Source organism: Lepisosteus platostomus, chromosome 8, assembly GCF_059453375.1.
Source record: "Lepisosteus platostomus isolate fLepPlt1 chromosome 8, fLepPlt1.hap1, whole genome shotgun sequence".
In the NCBI taxonomy this organism is placed as follows: Eukaryota; Metazoa; Chordata; class Actinopteri; order Semionotiformes; family Lepisosteidae; genus Lepisosteus; species Lepisosteus platostomus.
The window spans coordinates 10,882,589-10,898,134 of record NC_142618.1 but is presented as its reverse complement, the minus strand read 5'-3'; the positions used below and the strand labels follow the sequence as shown (position 1 = coordinate 10,898,134).

At 36.9% G+C, this 15,546-nt stretch overlaps 1 protein-coding gene across 3 annotated transcripts; it reads right to left on the bottom strand.

Moving 5' to 3' along the window:
* Window positions 1-5,997: 5,997 nt before the first annotated feature.
* On the bottom strand, window positions 5,998-15,234 carry bpnt2 (3'(2'), 5'-bisphosphate nucleotidase 2). Of its 3 annotated transcripts, none has more exons than XM_088642407.1 (6): window positions 15,163-15,234; window positions 11,614-11,848; window positions 10,573-10,735; window positions 10,140-10,235; window positions 8,941-9,102; window positions 5,998-8,801 (listed from the first exon to the last, which is right to left on the bottom strand). In XM_088642407.1, the coding sequence occupies exons 1-6, from the start codon at window positions 15,183-15,185 to the stop codon at window positions 8,530-8,532; spliced, it is 951 nt and encodes a 316-aa protein (XP_088498533.1). In that variant the 5' UTR covers window positions 15,186-15,234; the 3' UTR covers window positions 5,998-8,529. The 3 variants fall into 3 exon arrangements, with proteins under 3 accessions (XP_088498533.1, XP_088498532.1, XP_088498530.1); XM_088642406.1 differs by lacking the exon at window positions 15,163-15,234 and adding an exon at window positions 12,215-12,439; XM_088642404.1 differs by lacking the exon at window positions 15,163-15,234 and having other exon boundaries at window positions 11,614-12,439.
* Window positions 15,235-15,546: the final 312 nt, after the last annotated feature.

Sequence of the window (15,546 nt, the reverse complement as noted above, 5' to 3'; positions counted from 1 at the left end):
TAGGAGAGAGGTTTACCAACTTACAGAGGTACTGTATTCTGGACTACTAACATTTCACTATGTATCCGAGACATTCTTGCTGTGAAAAACATCTATGGAAATCTGGAAAGTGTCCTAAAACTTTGCTGTCATACCGTTATTGGATTATCTCCAAAAAGCACTAACTGTACTGTAAGTAAACAGCCATTTTGCACTCTAGAATTCTAGTTGTCAAAATACTGTATATATTTTATTAAATATTAAATGTGATATAAATGTTTCTGCCTGATGTAGCAAAAACTGCATTTCATGCATACCTTTCAGTGATTATTATTATTTTCCCTTGACTTGACCATGACTTTTACTAGATGTACAGTCTTCCCCCTGGTTTATGAACCTCTGGTTTACAAATTTGTGATACAAATAAGCCAGTACTACATACCTTATGAACAACAGTTTTTGCCTCTTCATAGGCAAGAAAGTCACTGTAAAAGGGAGGAAAAAGGGAGGAAAAAATGCTGAGGCTTTGATTCTAGGAGGACATGTCCAGCTTAATTGGACTTTGTCTCTCTTTTGCTGAACTTTGTGATAGGTTACGTTGTGATAGTTGTGTTGCGGATTGTGTGTGATCTTTTCATTTATTTTATCTTGCTTTATCTGCACAATACATATCCGTCATGGGTTGAATCATATACAAAATGTGGAAAAATCTTAGTGTAGTGTTGTGAAAGGAAAGAAAGCACTAAAAGTAATAACCATGGGCAAGAAAATGAAAATAATTATGTGATTGGAGGGTCATCACAAAAGACTATTGTGATGCTATGATTTTGACTGCTTCAACAGTCCGTAGAATCATTTTACAAGATAAAGAACATGGCAGAATCTGGTATTGGTGCAGTGATAATCATTGATAGACATTATGAAGGCACAGGAAAAAAAGAAATAGTTTCATTTTTTCATTGTTTACAATTGTATAAAAGGAAATAAATGTTTCTTTTATATGGTTGTAAATAAAGTGATTGGAGGGTTGGTTGGTGAAGATCTAATGATTTAATATGATTTCACTGCTTGTTAGTACTTTGCATATGTTGCATATTATGATCGGGCCTTAATTGTAGAATACTCACCTTTAGATTAGCCACAACAGAGGTGCATAGACAGTCAGAAGGTATATAAAGGAGAATTCAGAGAAGAGAACATGAGCCTGCTCTAAGTCTCAACATGGTAATGGTCTCTGAGGTGCTGTTAGAGTACACAGGACAAATATACTCCAAATGAGAACCGACAGAGGGAAACACTGCCTAGGAAGAATGAATGGCTGCATTTGACCAGCTGATGGAAGAAAGCACTACCTGAATGAAAAAGACCAACCTCGGTCTGAACTAGCACGGATGGAGCAAGACGTGACTGATTCTGTATCTTGATCTGTGAAGGAACATCGCAGATGTGAGGAGCAGAGCAGAGTCACCGCAGCAGGTGAAGAGAGAGCGCAGTCGTTCCAGAAGATCAGTTGGCCTGCCTTACTTCCCCCTGTCTCCCACATCATTGGGCTGTTGACAGAGACAGGGATCTGCTGTGTCTTAGAATAAAATGAATTCTGGAACATATGAACCAGATGACCCACAGCGCTGGAGGCTGTTACGGAAGGGAATTTCTTTGCGTAAAATGTAAGAGAGAGTGGCAGCCAATAAGGCCAACCTGAAGCATAAGGCCTAAAGGGATGGAGTTAGCAAACACAGTCTGGGCTGAGGCAGTCATGAGGAGTGAAGGGGACGGAAAGGGGATTGGCTTGGCACCTGTCCCAGCAGCGCTTAAAGTAGCGGGAAAGGCCATTGACGCCACAACCCTTCTCTTCACAAACCCAGAGGAGGAAGCCATTGCCCTGTCATTGATGACACCTGTCCCAGAGACTCCATCAGGTAATGAAGTAAGTCACCTGCACAACGACACCAAATTCCCCGTATTCTCTGTGTTACTGTGTATTACTCTATTTACTGTATTGCTCTGTATTACTCTGTACATGCCAGCATATCACCCTGCAATTCACATCTGGCAGCCCACTGAAGCTCAGCAGGTGTGAGCCTGGCCAGTACCTGGATGGGAGACCTTCTGGGAAAAACTAAGGTTGCTGCTGGAAGAGGTGTTAGTGGGGTCAGCAGGGGGCGCTCACCCTGTGGTCCATGTGGGTTCTAATGCCCCAGGACACTGTACTGTAAACAGGCGCCGTCCTTCGGATGAAACGTAAAACCGAGGTCCTGACTCTCTGCGGTCATTAAAAATCCCAGGGCGTTTCTTGAAAAGAGTAGGGGTGTTACCCTGGCATCCTGGCCAAATTTCCCATTGGCTCTTAGCAATCATGGCCTCATAATAATCCCCCTCTATGAATTGTCTTCATTACTCTGTTCTCCTCTCCACTGATAGCTGATGTGTGGTGAGCGTTCTGGCGCACTATGGCTGCTGTCGCATCATCCAGGTGGGGCTGCAACTTGTTGGTGGAGGATAATCCCCAGAAAAGCGTTATGTAAGTGTAATGAATTATTATTATTATTATTATTATTATTATTATTATTATTATTACTTCATACTCTTTTCCACAGGGACCAGACCATGGTTGCAGTTTTCTTGCAATCTGTGAGCAGAGCATTGATGCTCTGGCAATATCTTCCCAATACAGCTTCAATTAGAGCAATGGCTTTGAAGCTATCTCTTGATTAGAAGTCACATTAATAGTGTCACTCTGCCCCCATATTTTAACTCTAGTGTAAAAATATTTTAACTCTAGTGTTTAATTTGCACAGCAAATTAAAATAGATCTACTAAACATTTGAATAATAGTCATACAAAAATATTTGGGCTTAGAAAATTGAAATTTAATCATTTTGGAACAAGCGGAATGTTATTAGCACACTATTTGAATCAGAATTTCCTCCCTGGGTTCCTGATTATTAATGTTTCCTTCATAATTTAATGATAGTCATTGAACTGCTTGTCTGGTGCACAAAAGAAAAGATTAAAGTTTTTAATTCCTTCCCTGTAAATGTCAGGAGTTCTTGTAAAATGTAAAATGAAATGGTATTTTTTATTTCTCCTCATTCGTTTAAAACCCATATATACTATGTTTTATAAGAGCTTTGAGTTGCTCTACAGATTGAAGCCTCCTTTTAATTCATAAAAGACTGATTCTGAACACTATCAAAGATCTCCTTTTGGTTAATGGCACAAAAAGACAAAAGATAAAGACTTTTAATATGGGTTCCTGGGTTTCTTATAAATTAATTGGATTTTAGCCTTTCTGACATATTGAGGCAATCTGCAAAGGTCTATCACAGCTCAAAAGATTAGTCACGAAGGCCACAGTAATGATGTTATTATTTATGTGAAATACAATAAAGCACTACTTTCAAATCAAGAATTTGTGACTTGTTGCTTTTTTTTTTTAAATGATGAAATTCATACTTAACCTGTAATTAATTGAGTCAGTGCTGCTCCTTTTCAACATAGGCACGATTTATTTATTTTTTCACTGAAATAATATAATATTTTTACATAAATAGAAACACTTTTTCTCCAAAATAACCATTTGCTCATAGAAGCTAAATGACCAAATTCAGTGGTATAAGAAATAAATTGTTTAGGCAAATACTGTAGCACCACCTGCTGGATTCATTTTTAATTTCTTGAAAGTCTGTCCACCTCAGTTACTTTCACTCTATTCCTTCAGCTAGTATATACAAATTGATTTTACAACAGAAAAAGAAGAATTACAACCATTACCAGAAAGCTCTTATCCCAGGTAAAGATTGCAGCAAACCAGAGCCTTTCTTGAAAGCATAAGGCAGAACTATATCCTGGATGAGATGTGAGTCCATCACATCTAGCCTGAGTTTGAGAGATTTGAGCAAACAGAAGCATAAAGACAAAACATGGACACAGGTGAAAAAGCAAACTCACAAAGTATGCTACTCAGGGAAGAGTTGGTCTTAGCACCCTAAAGCTATGAGACAGAAGTGCTAAAGTTCATCCTGACTTTTTCCCAAAGTTACAAAGTCCTTGAATTGGCTAATGCATATTTACGTATGTGCACGAATTATTTGCAAATCATTTACATATTTCACAACACGGATTTAGAAAAGGTAGGTCATGTGTAATCAACTTATTAGTTTTTTATAACAAAGAACAGCAGTAATGCATATACACGAATCAGATGATACTGTGTGTGTTTATAGAATTTCTGAAGACCTGATAAAGTTCCTCGTCAAAGATTAATTCTGGGCACTAAGCATTCAGGAACACGTGAGTGTACTGAGAACTGGTTAATAAACAGAAAATGGAGAATACTCAAATTGGGGTACAATAGAGATTTGTTTTGGTACTACTATTATTTCAAAATCATATCAGTGATCTAGATTCTGGTATAGTTAGAAAACTACTCATGTTTGAAGATGACGCAAAATTGGGATAACAATATAGAAGCAGCAAAAACGATAGAAACAGGAAACAAAATCTAAAAGGTCGAGTCTTAGACAAATTTTATAACTGGGCAAAACCCTGGTAGTTGATGTTGTATTCAAGTGGAGACTTTTACATTCAGGTAGTAAGAATATAAGCTGTAAATATAAAATGGGAAACAGAACTAGATGATAATACTTAATAAAAGATTAAAATAATTATTCTTCACCCAAAGGATTATGAGGAACAAGGTCATGTCAAGTCATGTTGTTTGAGCTGATACTCTGGATTTCTGCAAGATAAAAAGATGGATGAGATCCTTGGATCAATTAGAATTTTCTATCATTCTAAAAACACTAAGGATCCCATAGCGCTTTATAAACTGTTTTGAAGGGGGGAAACACTTTATCCACCTTGGAAGTAAAGCACCTACCTGTATGATTTGCAGTAGCCGTTATGTGTTAGCTACCCCACTGTACAGCAGATCAGATGGAGAAGTCAGACGTCTTCAGCAGAATTAAATGGAAAAATGTAGGGAGGCCTGATTGTGCAAGTACAGTACAAAGTGGCATCTAGGTATGCATTTTCCAGTCATGTCTTTATATTAACAATTTTTAATACTGATACTTAAACAGTATTAATATTTAATACTGATACCTTCCTCAGATGTGGATCAGCAGAACATCAACAGGACATTAGGCCCATTAAATATGACTGGGATGTTCTTTGAAAATGTGTGGGAGAGATTTTTGAGGAATGGACAGTTTAAAAACTGAACACCTTAATCATTAGCAACTTGACTCATCATGATGAAATGTGTGCTGCAACTTGGGGTGACACATCAAAAGACTGTTGCCATAATTTGGGAAATCAGCAGTTCTCTTTCATTCTTTTTTGATGGAAGGGTTACCTTTCATTTACATTTGAGATCTTTGACTATTGATCAAAGTTCAAACAAAATTAGTTCATGTGAGCTTACAGTATATACTTAAAGGGGAACTGTAACACTATTTCTATGTTTCGCAATTTTTAGCTGGAGGCCAGGAGGAGATGAACAGTGTCTGGCTATCACTGCTGACCTGCCAGCAGGCGGACATAATGGATAAGGGTCAAAATGTAGAAATGTAATCATATACATATAATTCTACATAATACGTTTTGGTTTATTTACCACATTTTTAAAATGTTTTTTAAGTGCTACATGTCCCCTGCTGCTACAGTTTTACACTGGCGATATTTCAGGCAAGGATTCTCTGTCCTGAGTTCCATTATGTAAGGAATGCGAATGGTCTCAGGTCTTCACTGAAACATTTTGCTAGGACAGTTTCAGAAGATCTAACCTGTCTTCTAGACTACAGCCAGTGAGCAACCTGGAAGCCAGCTTGCACTGGCCGTACTAAAGAACGCTTAGCTAACAGAAGAAAAATAACTCAAACACTATGCATTTGACAGAGGCTGTGATTTTTGTAATATTTTGGAATCCTGAACACAACAATAAGTGATCCATAAAGATAATGTCGAATCAGATTGTAATTAAGCATCGTAAGACTATTCAAAACAATCAAAGTATTTATTTTCAGGTCTTTCTTTATTCATTTTTTTAGTCACCAGCCCCATTTTGGCACATCAAGTAGAAAAGATGCATTTTTAAACTTTGCACAAGTTCACTCTTCACATCATTATTTAAATAAGTTACCTAAAGAATGCATGTTTTTCTGTTAATAGATTTATACAAAGTATTGCTTAAAGAGTGCCTGACCAACTATTACACCACATTATAAATGTACCTTTATTTCACATGAAAATTAAATATCTTGAGCAATGTTGAATAAATTCAATTTTGAACATCTCCGATGCAGCAAAATCACAAATTCAGAGAAGATTCGGTGAATTTAGATTGTATGTACCATTTTCCTTCTACATCTTTACATAACATCCCTTAAATACATTTGAAAATGAAAAGGTTTACAGAACTAAATAAAAATAAAAATACCTTGGACTTTTTATTCCAGAAATTATCACATGCCTTGCAGTGGGTTTGCATCTACACACAAAAGAATACTGAAGCTCAGAGGCAGAGATTCTAATCATCTTGCATTGTGACACTATAAAGATAAAGTAAAATAAATTCAAAAAAGAACATGACTCTGTCATTTATGTTTTAGATCATTTCTTTTAAGGAAGTACTTTCATGCAAATCAAATTTTTCTTTTCAATGGAAATTGGCTATAATAGTAGCTAAGTGTCAAAGAATGTGCAAGAGGAGAGAAACAATAAACACATAAAAGACATACGATTCCCAATGAGTCCAACACCCAATGTACGGAAAATGTTTTTGAAAGGCAGTTTTCCTAAAAATAACAGAGCAAATAACAGAGACAGGCAAACAATACTATTTATGTTGAGATGATGGACGGTTTGCCAAAATCTGCACTGCTTCCTCTTTTTAGATTTAATGCAGAGTTCAGCATTTTAAAACAGTTTCAGCACATTACAAAAATGGACTGCAAGCATTATCAACAAATGGAGCACATTTTTTTATTTTATTTTAAACTTCATTTTTTCCTAAACAAAATATATTCTTTTTGCTGGGCTGGAAAAGTTAATTCGCATTTCCACAGACCACCCACGAGTAAAATGTCTGATGGAAGCAAGCTTGAGTTTCCTTTGTGAAACACCCTCCTCCTTGGCATTAAGAATGTAAGAAAATCACTTTTAAGCCATTCTTAACTTCAGCAGTAGAAAACATGTGAAAACTATGTACAAAATTGAAATCAACACATTGCAAACTTGACATCAGTAAGCATGCAGTACATACGTATTCTCACAAAGTAAGAAGTAGCTTTACTATAAGGCTTAGTTTCACAATATTAACTTCATGCGCACCTCTGTTTAAAAACTGAAAAGATGTCAGCACAGAAGGTACACAACACTGTACAACCAATAAGAACATAAGTACTTAACTCCGCCCACAACAACACACATTCATACAAAAATAGTCCATTTGGAAACATGTACAGTATATTTGCATCACAGTGAATGTACACTATTGCAGGAATCTATTATTTGCATGAGCTATTTTATTTTAAATAATTTTTCTAAGCAAACCCCCTTAGAAGAATTCTAAAAATAAATTAGTCTATGTGAAATGGTATTAAATCATATCTATTGTATTAACCCCAAAACTGCAATAGATTTATATTTATGGCATAATTTTATCCAAATGTTAGTATTTACAATAAGTACTCTTCAGCAGCCAACGATTCCTGTCTGAACCAAGAAAATCAGTTATTAATATTTCATACTTTAGATCTTAATACACCATTTATTATTCTATCTATGTGGAAACTATTTAAGTCTCCAATATTATTTCAAAAGTCCATGATTCAGATGATCAAAAGCAAGGTGGTAAATAATGTGACTTACAAAAAGCACATCACATTTTTTAATAGAAGTTATTGTAAGCAAGTGACATTCTGATCTGAAGATCTATCAAATGAAACAGTAAATATTTTAACCATATAACGTACCGCAAAGAACAACTAGAATTTTTCTAAAAAATATATTTCTGTACATGATCTCTGTACCTAAACATTACAACAGCTCAATGTTCTATGTTCTGTGCGCAGATCTGAATTCTGCCTCTTAAGGGCATCAGAAATGGAATGAAAACCAACAGTCCCTTAGTGTTGGTTTCATCAAACCTGCAAACACCTCCCCTAACAGAAACTGTTAATGCATTTTACTATTTAACTCTCTACTCTATTAAATCTCAGCTATTTTGATACAATTCTATTTGTTATAGCCCCTTTTATTCCTTATTGTCTGAAATCCGTAATGTTTAGAATAACTGCCTTAAACACTCAGGATCGAATGATACGAATTATTAGAAAAACCACAAACGCTCCTTAATGTAATTTCAAACAGTCCACACTCCCAAACCACTGAGTATTTTGTTAATTTTCTGGCTGTTTTTGAGAAAATCAAATCAATATTGAAGCTCTATCCTCTTCCCCACTGCATCACGTAAAGAGGACCAGACCAGGAAGAGTTCCAAAGCTTCCAGATTCAAGTTTTTAAGCTACTTAAGTAAACACCTTTTCAGTTGTGTTTCTCGTTCTCTCGGTTTGGGAGCTTTTCCACTAATGCTTTATGATTCACAAGTAAACTCGCCAACAGTCCTCCCTCATTGGCTTCAGAACCAGCATAGTCTATTTCTTCTCCTTTCAAAGTAGTCATATGGCCTCCGAGGGCTTTCAGAATCGCATTGCCTGCACAAATATCCCACTTCTTGATATATGTGACATGGACGTAGACGTCAGCCTTTTCATACTTCTCTTCTGGTATGTCCAAGAGAGACAGCACCTTGTACCCTACAAAAAAGTTAAAACCCATGTGATATCATAATGCACATTTGTGAAGCGACATGTATTAATACATGCAAATACATTACTGACAACTTGAGGATTGTCAGCTACAGTGAAATAATGTAATATGTTCCTTGTACAGTACCTGCTCCACCTGCAGGAAGGATGACTGTGTCGTTTCCAAAAGCCTCCTGAATAAATGGCTTCACTTTTCCAGCATGAGATCGGGAGACAATGATTCGGGGTGACTGCGTATTGTAGGAAGGCCGGGCATTCACATTGGAACCTCCACCTACCATTGCCCATGCTAGGGGAAAACAAAGGAAAAGCGAATGTAAATATATAAGCAAGTTCTTATGTAAATCAAATTCCAAATGAGGATATTCACCTTCAAATAGTGTAGTAGGATCATCTGAAATTGATCACTTTCATGTTATTTTGTTCAGTGCCAAGTGTCCAAAAAGTGTCCAACAGACAACAGTAACAATCACGCTGCTTAGATCTTTGTATATTTTGACATTATAGACCTGAGTTTCCATTTATTACTACGATGTAAAGCAACAAGAAAAAAAGTGATGTGGTTAGAAAATGGAGGCTTTATAACAGGGAGCTATCCTCTCTTTTTAAAGTATGCAAATGGGTTAAAAGGTGCAAAAACGCAGAGACTCACACAGCTTAGGCCTTATTATAACTATCAACTAGAAACTTTAAATGGAATGCAAGATGAACCATGCAGCTTGAGCAGAGCTGGTTACAGTCCAGATTGTAGCAGGGGTCCCTGAGTGGTGAGGAGGGCTACTGCTAGTGGATATTCCAGTCAATGATCATCCCACTACAGTACTGTGGCTCTAGTTGCTCTTAAAACAGTGATTCCAAATCCTGGTCTGGGTGGCTCACACACCTGTTAATTTTCACTCCGTTCCACCTGCAACTGAGAGCTGAGCTGGTGACCCATTAAGTGTGTGGGGGCATGAGGACCACTGTCTTAAAGGATGATGCAATTCTTGCACAAGTTGGCACTACTACAAACTGCAATCAGGGCAATACAATAATGATACAGTTTAAATAAAGATGGCACTCTTTATTTGTATTTATTACTTAAAGATGGCACTTCCACACTAGAGTAAGAAACATCAAGTTTTTTTCCCCTACTTACGACAATGCTATATCTGAAAAAAAAAACACTTTCCTTCTAAAATGTCTAGATGAATGTACATTAATTATGCTTCATTATGCAGTTCCTTGGGACTTTAAGACCCCTTTGCTTTTTGTCCTCTGGAGCTCATCCGTAGTCTAAAAGGTACAAGAGGTTACAAAGAACAATGAAGACACAAGCACACATACCTGTATACCCTGTGAATGGATTATGAATTACTCCAATGACAGGTTCACCGTCTACAGCAACACACACCATTGTCGTCACATACTGGCGAAGGCCCTCTGCCAAAGCACAGAACGCAAATTTTAATTTATTTTTCAATCCGCAAAAATTATGAGAACATGATTAGTTCTCACCACAGAAAGGGTGAGCTATTCAATAAAGCATGAATCATTACCCTGTTAAAAATGATGGGAAATATATTAAAACTATCTCATTTTGCCCAGCAACTCCTGCTACCCTCTCTGCTTCTCCTCTTCTGCAAGTCTTTCAATACATTAATATTCACGGAACCAAGTATTATTTAAAGCCGCAGACAAGATAATGTATCAAACTCTGTACTAAGTAATTACACATCTTCTCCTTGGGATCATGGGAAGACTCATTAAAAACAGACACCTGTGTACTCTTGAGTTGCATCCAGAGGATCGATCCACACAGTGATGCTCTCTGCAGGAACTTCTCTGCTTTCTGTGATCTTGTGTCGAATGTCCTCTGGAATCACGTGGTCCCACACAGCAGATTCTTGATCAGCGACATCATCATGTTCTTCAGAGTTGACCTAAACAAAAATAAAATTCCAAATCATTCAGATACGCATGGCAATTTACCAAGGGTTTTCAAATTAAAAATATGACAGACGAGCACATTTAAAAAAAATGAAATGTGTATAACTCTTCTTCTCTGGGATGTTTAGAGCAGGGGAAAAACTGCCAATCCCAATGTTAAGAGTGTAAAGAACATGAGAAATAAATATTGATAAAAACATACAACTCAAAGTATAAAATAATTCATTTTGGGATTAAATAAGTGGAACCTGCATTTTTTTCAACATAATATAAAACACTGTAGCCTGAAGATAAGACTGTTTATGAAATATTATATATTACACTGCACCCTTAATTGCTGTCTGGGCAAGTCCATTTTACAGACAATCTACGCTATCTGTAATGATAGATCTTTAAGTAATTACTTCATAATACTAGATTAATAGTCATCCCATCTTGTAGCTGCTCTGCAAAACTGATTTAGAAAGCAGTTGTTAGTCTTGCCTACATCTGTCTACTTAGTTGATCAGCCCAGTGCTGGAGCAATGAACGTCCTTGATGTTTTCCCTTGGATATGAGAGGAACATTACATCTAAATTTGGCAACTTATACCACACTCATAACAGCACGCTCTTTGAATGTCTGACACATGGATTCCAAGACCTACTATTCATTTTGGTAAAGTTCCTGCGCTAAAAGCTCTTTAGTACGCATAGTGGTCCATCACACCTTATCAACTTTCCCATCTCTGTTGAATGCTCTGCATTCTCCAGTGCTGAATTCTTTACCATCACTCCGTTAGCCCAGTGTTTCGTTCTCGTACATGTTGACTGAGGGTAGGTAGCTGGGGATGACCACAAACTACCCAACCGCACGATTGAAATGAACCCACCTTTACGGAGGGGAAGGTGCTCTTAATAAGGTGATACATCTTTCTGTGGGAGTACAGGTCTCCCAGCGTCAGCATTTCTTTTGCGCCTTCCCGTGTCTTCCCCTTCGATTTCTCCTCAAGCGCATTCTGCTCCCGGACGCGCTTCACCTCTCGCCCGCCGACGGCTGCCGCCTCCACGGACACGGCCAGCAGCTCCCGCAGATCCACGGCTCTCCCCTGCCGGAACGCGGCTATTCTGCTCGAAATGACGCCGGCGTAGAGGTGATAGATCACCCCGAGCCCCAGCAGACAAAACACAGCCACGCCAAGAGGAGACAGACGGATGCCCATCGGAGCCATGGAAATGCCAATATTGCGATGCAATAAGCATACAATTACACACAAGGGCACAAAACGGAATATATATTTCTATATTTATAAAAATATATAATAATGTTTAACACTGGGTAACGTTGGCATAAGGACTTCAGCGTCAATTCCTTGTACGTTTATACAAAGTACATTTACCAACGACATCCATTTAAAGGATGTTTAACGTCGTTCCATGTTTTTTTTTATTTTAATTTTTTAAAGTATCTCTGAGTAATAGTATAGCTCTTACTTATCGGATGCCGATAGTCCATCGCATAAGCTAAACATTTACCGGTGGATTATTCATGGCTATGTCTTTAATAGGGTAAATTCAAGACACACGCAACAATAGGAACTTCAAAGAAAAAAAAAATATTTCGCACAGAAACGTCGCTCAATTCCCTGGCTAATTGAAGTTATGATCAAGACTGCACACCAATTTTGGAGTAAACAATTCCACGTCCACGGTAAGGGTTCAAACCTTAAAGACGCCAACTTCCTCTTCCAGGTCAAACTAAAAAGTCACATGACTGTTTTAGCAAATGTAGTTTACAGCGAGTTATAGCAAGTTTGGGATGTGCGTTGTAATTTGTGCTTTTGTCATATGGCATTGTTATGATTTGAGAAAGACATTGAAGGGTATTCTTATTGTTTTTGAGACGGTGAAAAATCAGAATTATCGTTTTATTTAGGAAAACTGCTTCCCAGATCACTTCCTCACCTGAGGCGCAAAGAAATTAGGTACAGGGTCCAGCTCTTTAAGGGCCCAGAGATTTTTGTGCCGAGATCATTTGTCGAACTTCATTATGTGATATATTACAATGATAACGATATAGTAGCCTGTGAGGTTTAGCCGAGGCGCGATTATTGCTATTTGAAAACATTTCCCCTACAATGATTACACACGGAATGCAAACGGTATGCTTACCCTATATTTTCACTAGAATTATTTAGCATTCGGTTTAAGTAAATGATTTTCAAAATTAAGCTTGGCCTCGGTAAGGCCTCCAGCGAAAACGAAACAGTAATGTTACAGGAAGTTAAGGAAATTCAGTCTATTCGCCTGAAGACAAGGACTTGTTTCATATCATGCCCTTTACAGAAGTTAATATTAGGACTAAGGGATACAGAATACCAAGGTCCAAATCAAAAGTAATAATCTTACAGTTTTACCATGGCACATCTTCTCATCTGAGATAATATTGCCGAGGATCTTTAAAACAAGCTGCTGTCAGTGTGGACAGCAAAATGGTCTTAAATTTGTATAGCTATTACTTATCGGATGCCGGTACTCCATATATTTTTAGGTTACGATAGAAGAATATTAATATTTGACTTTTAGTGATCGTATTGGTGGATCTGTAGGTGGCACGCTTACAGCTGGACCAGAATTTCTAAAGCAATGCCCCGATATTTTAAGTGGGAACACTGTGCTCTAGAAAGTGTCGTTAGGAGGAGACATTAAAACAAGGCTGTAGCTTCTTTGTCATTACAGACACCAGGCTCTTCAAAGAAGTAAAGGCCCAGTGTCCTGGCTAAATTCCAGTCTGTGTTTAAAATACCTGGCCACCAATAAGCTCCTCCTTACTTCTGAAGTGAAAGGAATTTTCTGGTTCCCGCCTGGGCCTGGTGTATGAGTGATGGTAGCACTCCATCACAGCTGTGTATCGCCATACAGTATGTGTGCTGCATTTCAGTGGCAGACGCAGTAAGAACAGAAGAAAGGTTGCAATTGAGAGGAGGCCATGAAGCTCTTCTAGCACGTTTGATAGTTTGCTGCTTAAAATGAAAATATTCTATTAATATAAAGGGGAAAAATGCTTGATTATGTTCAAGAAGAAAATAGAAAATATTGTTTTTTGAATTTTCTATTCAATTGAAAAAACATTTAAATAAAAATGAATTATAATACCAAATGTTAAAAAGGTGAACAGGGAGGTTGTAATTCTTCACAAATTTAGTAAGAAGCATAAATAGAATACAGAGATAGTCAAATTTGCTGGTCCTTGATAATGTCTCTTCCTGTTAACTTTCTATGTCCTGTAAAGGAAGTTTATTTCATATTTACTCAAAACAGAAAATAAATGAGTTCTACTTTTTCACTCTCTTTTCTTAGTTCCACCACTTAGTGTCCACCACTAGATGTCAGAATATGCTAAAGAATAACAATAGACTCGTATTGAAAGCAATTCACACAATCCTAGAAACATTTTTTATAGATTATACAGTATGTGTATTATATACAGTATGTATATTTTTTCAACAGGGATTCCTTACTAGGAAGGAGTGCTACATTCACAGTTTCTAGCTATAATGTTGTGGTAAAACAAGTGGTTTCCTATAACAAAACATTGATTGAAAATGTGTTTATACTGTTCTGGAGAATGTAGTTTGAATATTTGCTAGTAAATATCCAAAATGTGGTTTAAAATACTAATAGGGCAATACAACTGGTAATATTGTGAAATAACTGCTAAAGGGAAGCCATTCGTATATGTATAAACTGTGGTTGTTTCTAATTTTTGGATAGCTTGATTCACATTCAGACCTTTATTTTATTTCCTCAGAATTGCATAATGAGTTTAACATGACACAAGTTGGAAATAATAATAAATGGGACAGATAGCAAATAATGGGTAAGAGAAAAGTTAAGTGGTATATAATATTGATTATGAAAGTTATCATAATGAATTAGATAAATGCTTAACATTAATGTTCTTAACATGTAAAAAGTTAATATTTCCTTTATATTTCTACTATTGAGATTTAAATGCGAGTTTTGTTTTCATGTTTACAAATATTTGAATGGAAAATGAAACTAATAATATGAGCGTCCTGTGTCGAAGCAGTATACCCAGCAATGTATTACCTAGCCTACTCATAACATCTCATTTAGATTCATGCTGTTGCTAATGGTGATTTCGTGTGGCAGCTGCAGATAGTTGCCATGGCAACACTGTTCCTTTACTTTAGTTCACCAGTAGAGTTCATCAATCCCCAATACGAGTGTCAGGAGTTCTTGGACCCAAAACACATATTTACTGTTTTGTTTTTCATTTTTAAGTTGTGGTATTCTGTTTGTGCCCTGAGAAGGAAAAACACAAAGCACTGCCGCTGAAACAGACAAATATGCTGATTGCTGTTAAAACTCATTTTTCCATGTTATCCAAATGAAATCAGTAGGTATAGTTACAGTACCTTTTACTGGTTGCAGTAGACATAGTGTGTTTCTTTTTCTTGTTAGCTTGCAAATAATTGAAATAAAATGTTCTGGAACCCACACGTGTTTTCTTTTCTATAGTGATAAAAAAGGGTTTTAGCATATTGTGAGGATTTCTGAGTTTAATGATTTAAGGATACAAAAACAATTAATTATTTTGTCAACAGAGATACTGTCTGCTCATCTGGGGTACTGGCTTTGGCAGGGAGCATCATCTGTGGGAAAACAAAAATGAATATACATTTAAATGATTACAGGAAAAAAAAACAGAATTAGGGCAATGATGAAAGACATATACATGCAATTTGGAAACCAATAGTGTCATTGTCACACACTGGTTTAGGCTAAAACATTTTGTGTGA

Coding starts and splice junctions, on each gene's coding strand:
- bpnt2 (XM_088642404.1), bottom strand. CDS start 11,952: ATGGCTCCGATGGGCATCCGTCTGTCTCCTCTTGGCGTGGCTGTGTTT. Junction 10,736..11,613: donor GCACCTTCCCCTCCGTAAAG/GTGGGTTCATTT, acceptor ATTTTTGTTTAG/GTCAACTCTGAAGAACATGA. Junction 8,802..8,940: donor CCTTCCTGCAGGTGGAGCAG/GTACTGTACAAG, acceptor ACTTTTTTGTAG/GGTACAAGGTGCTGTCTCTC.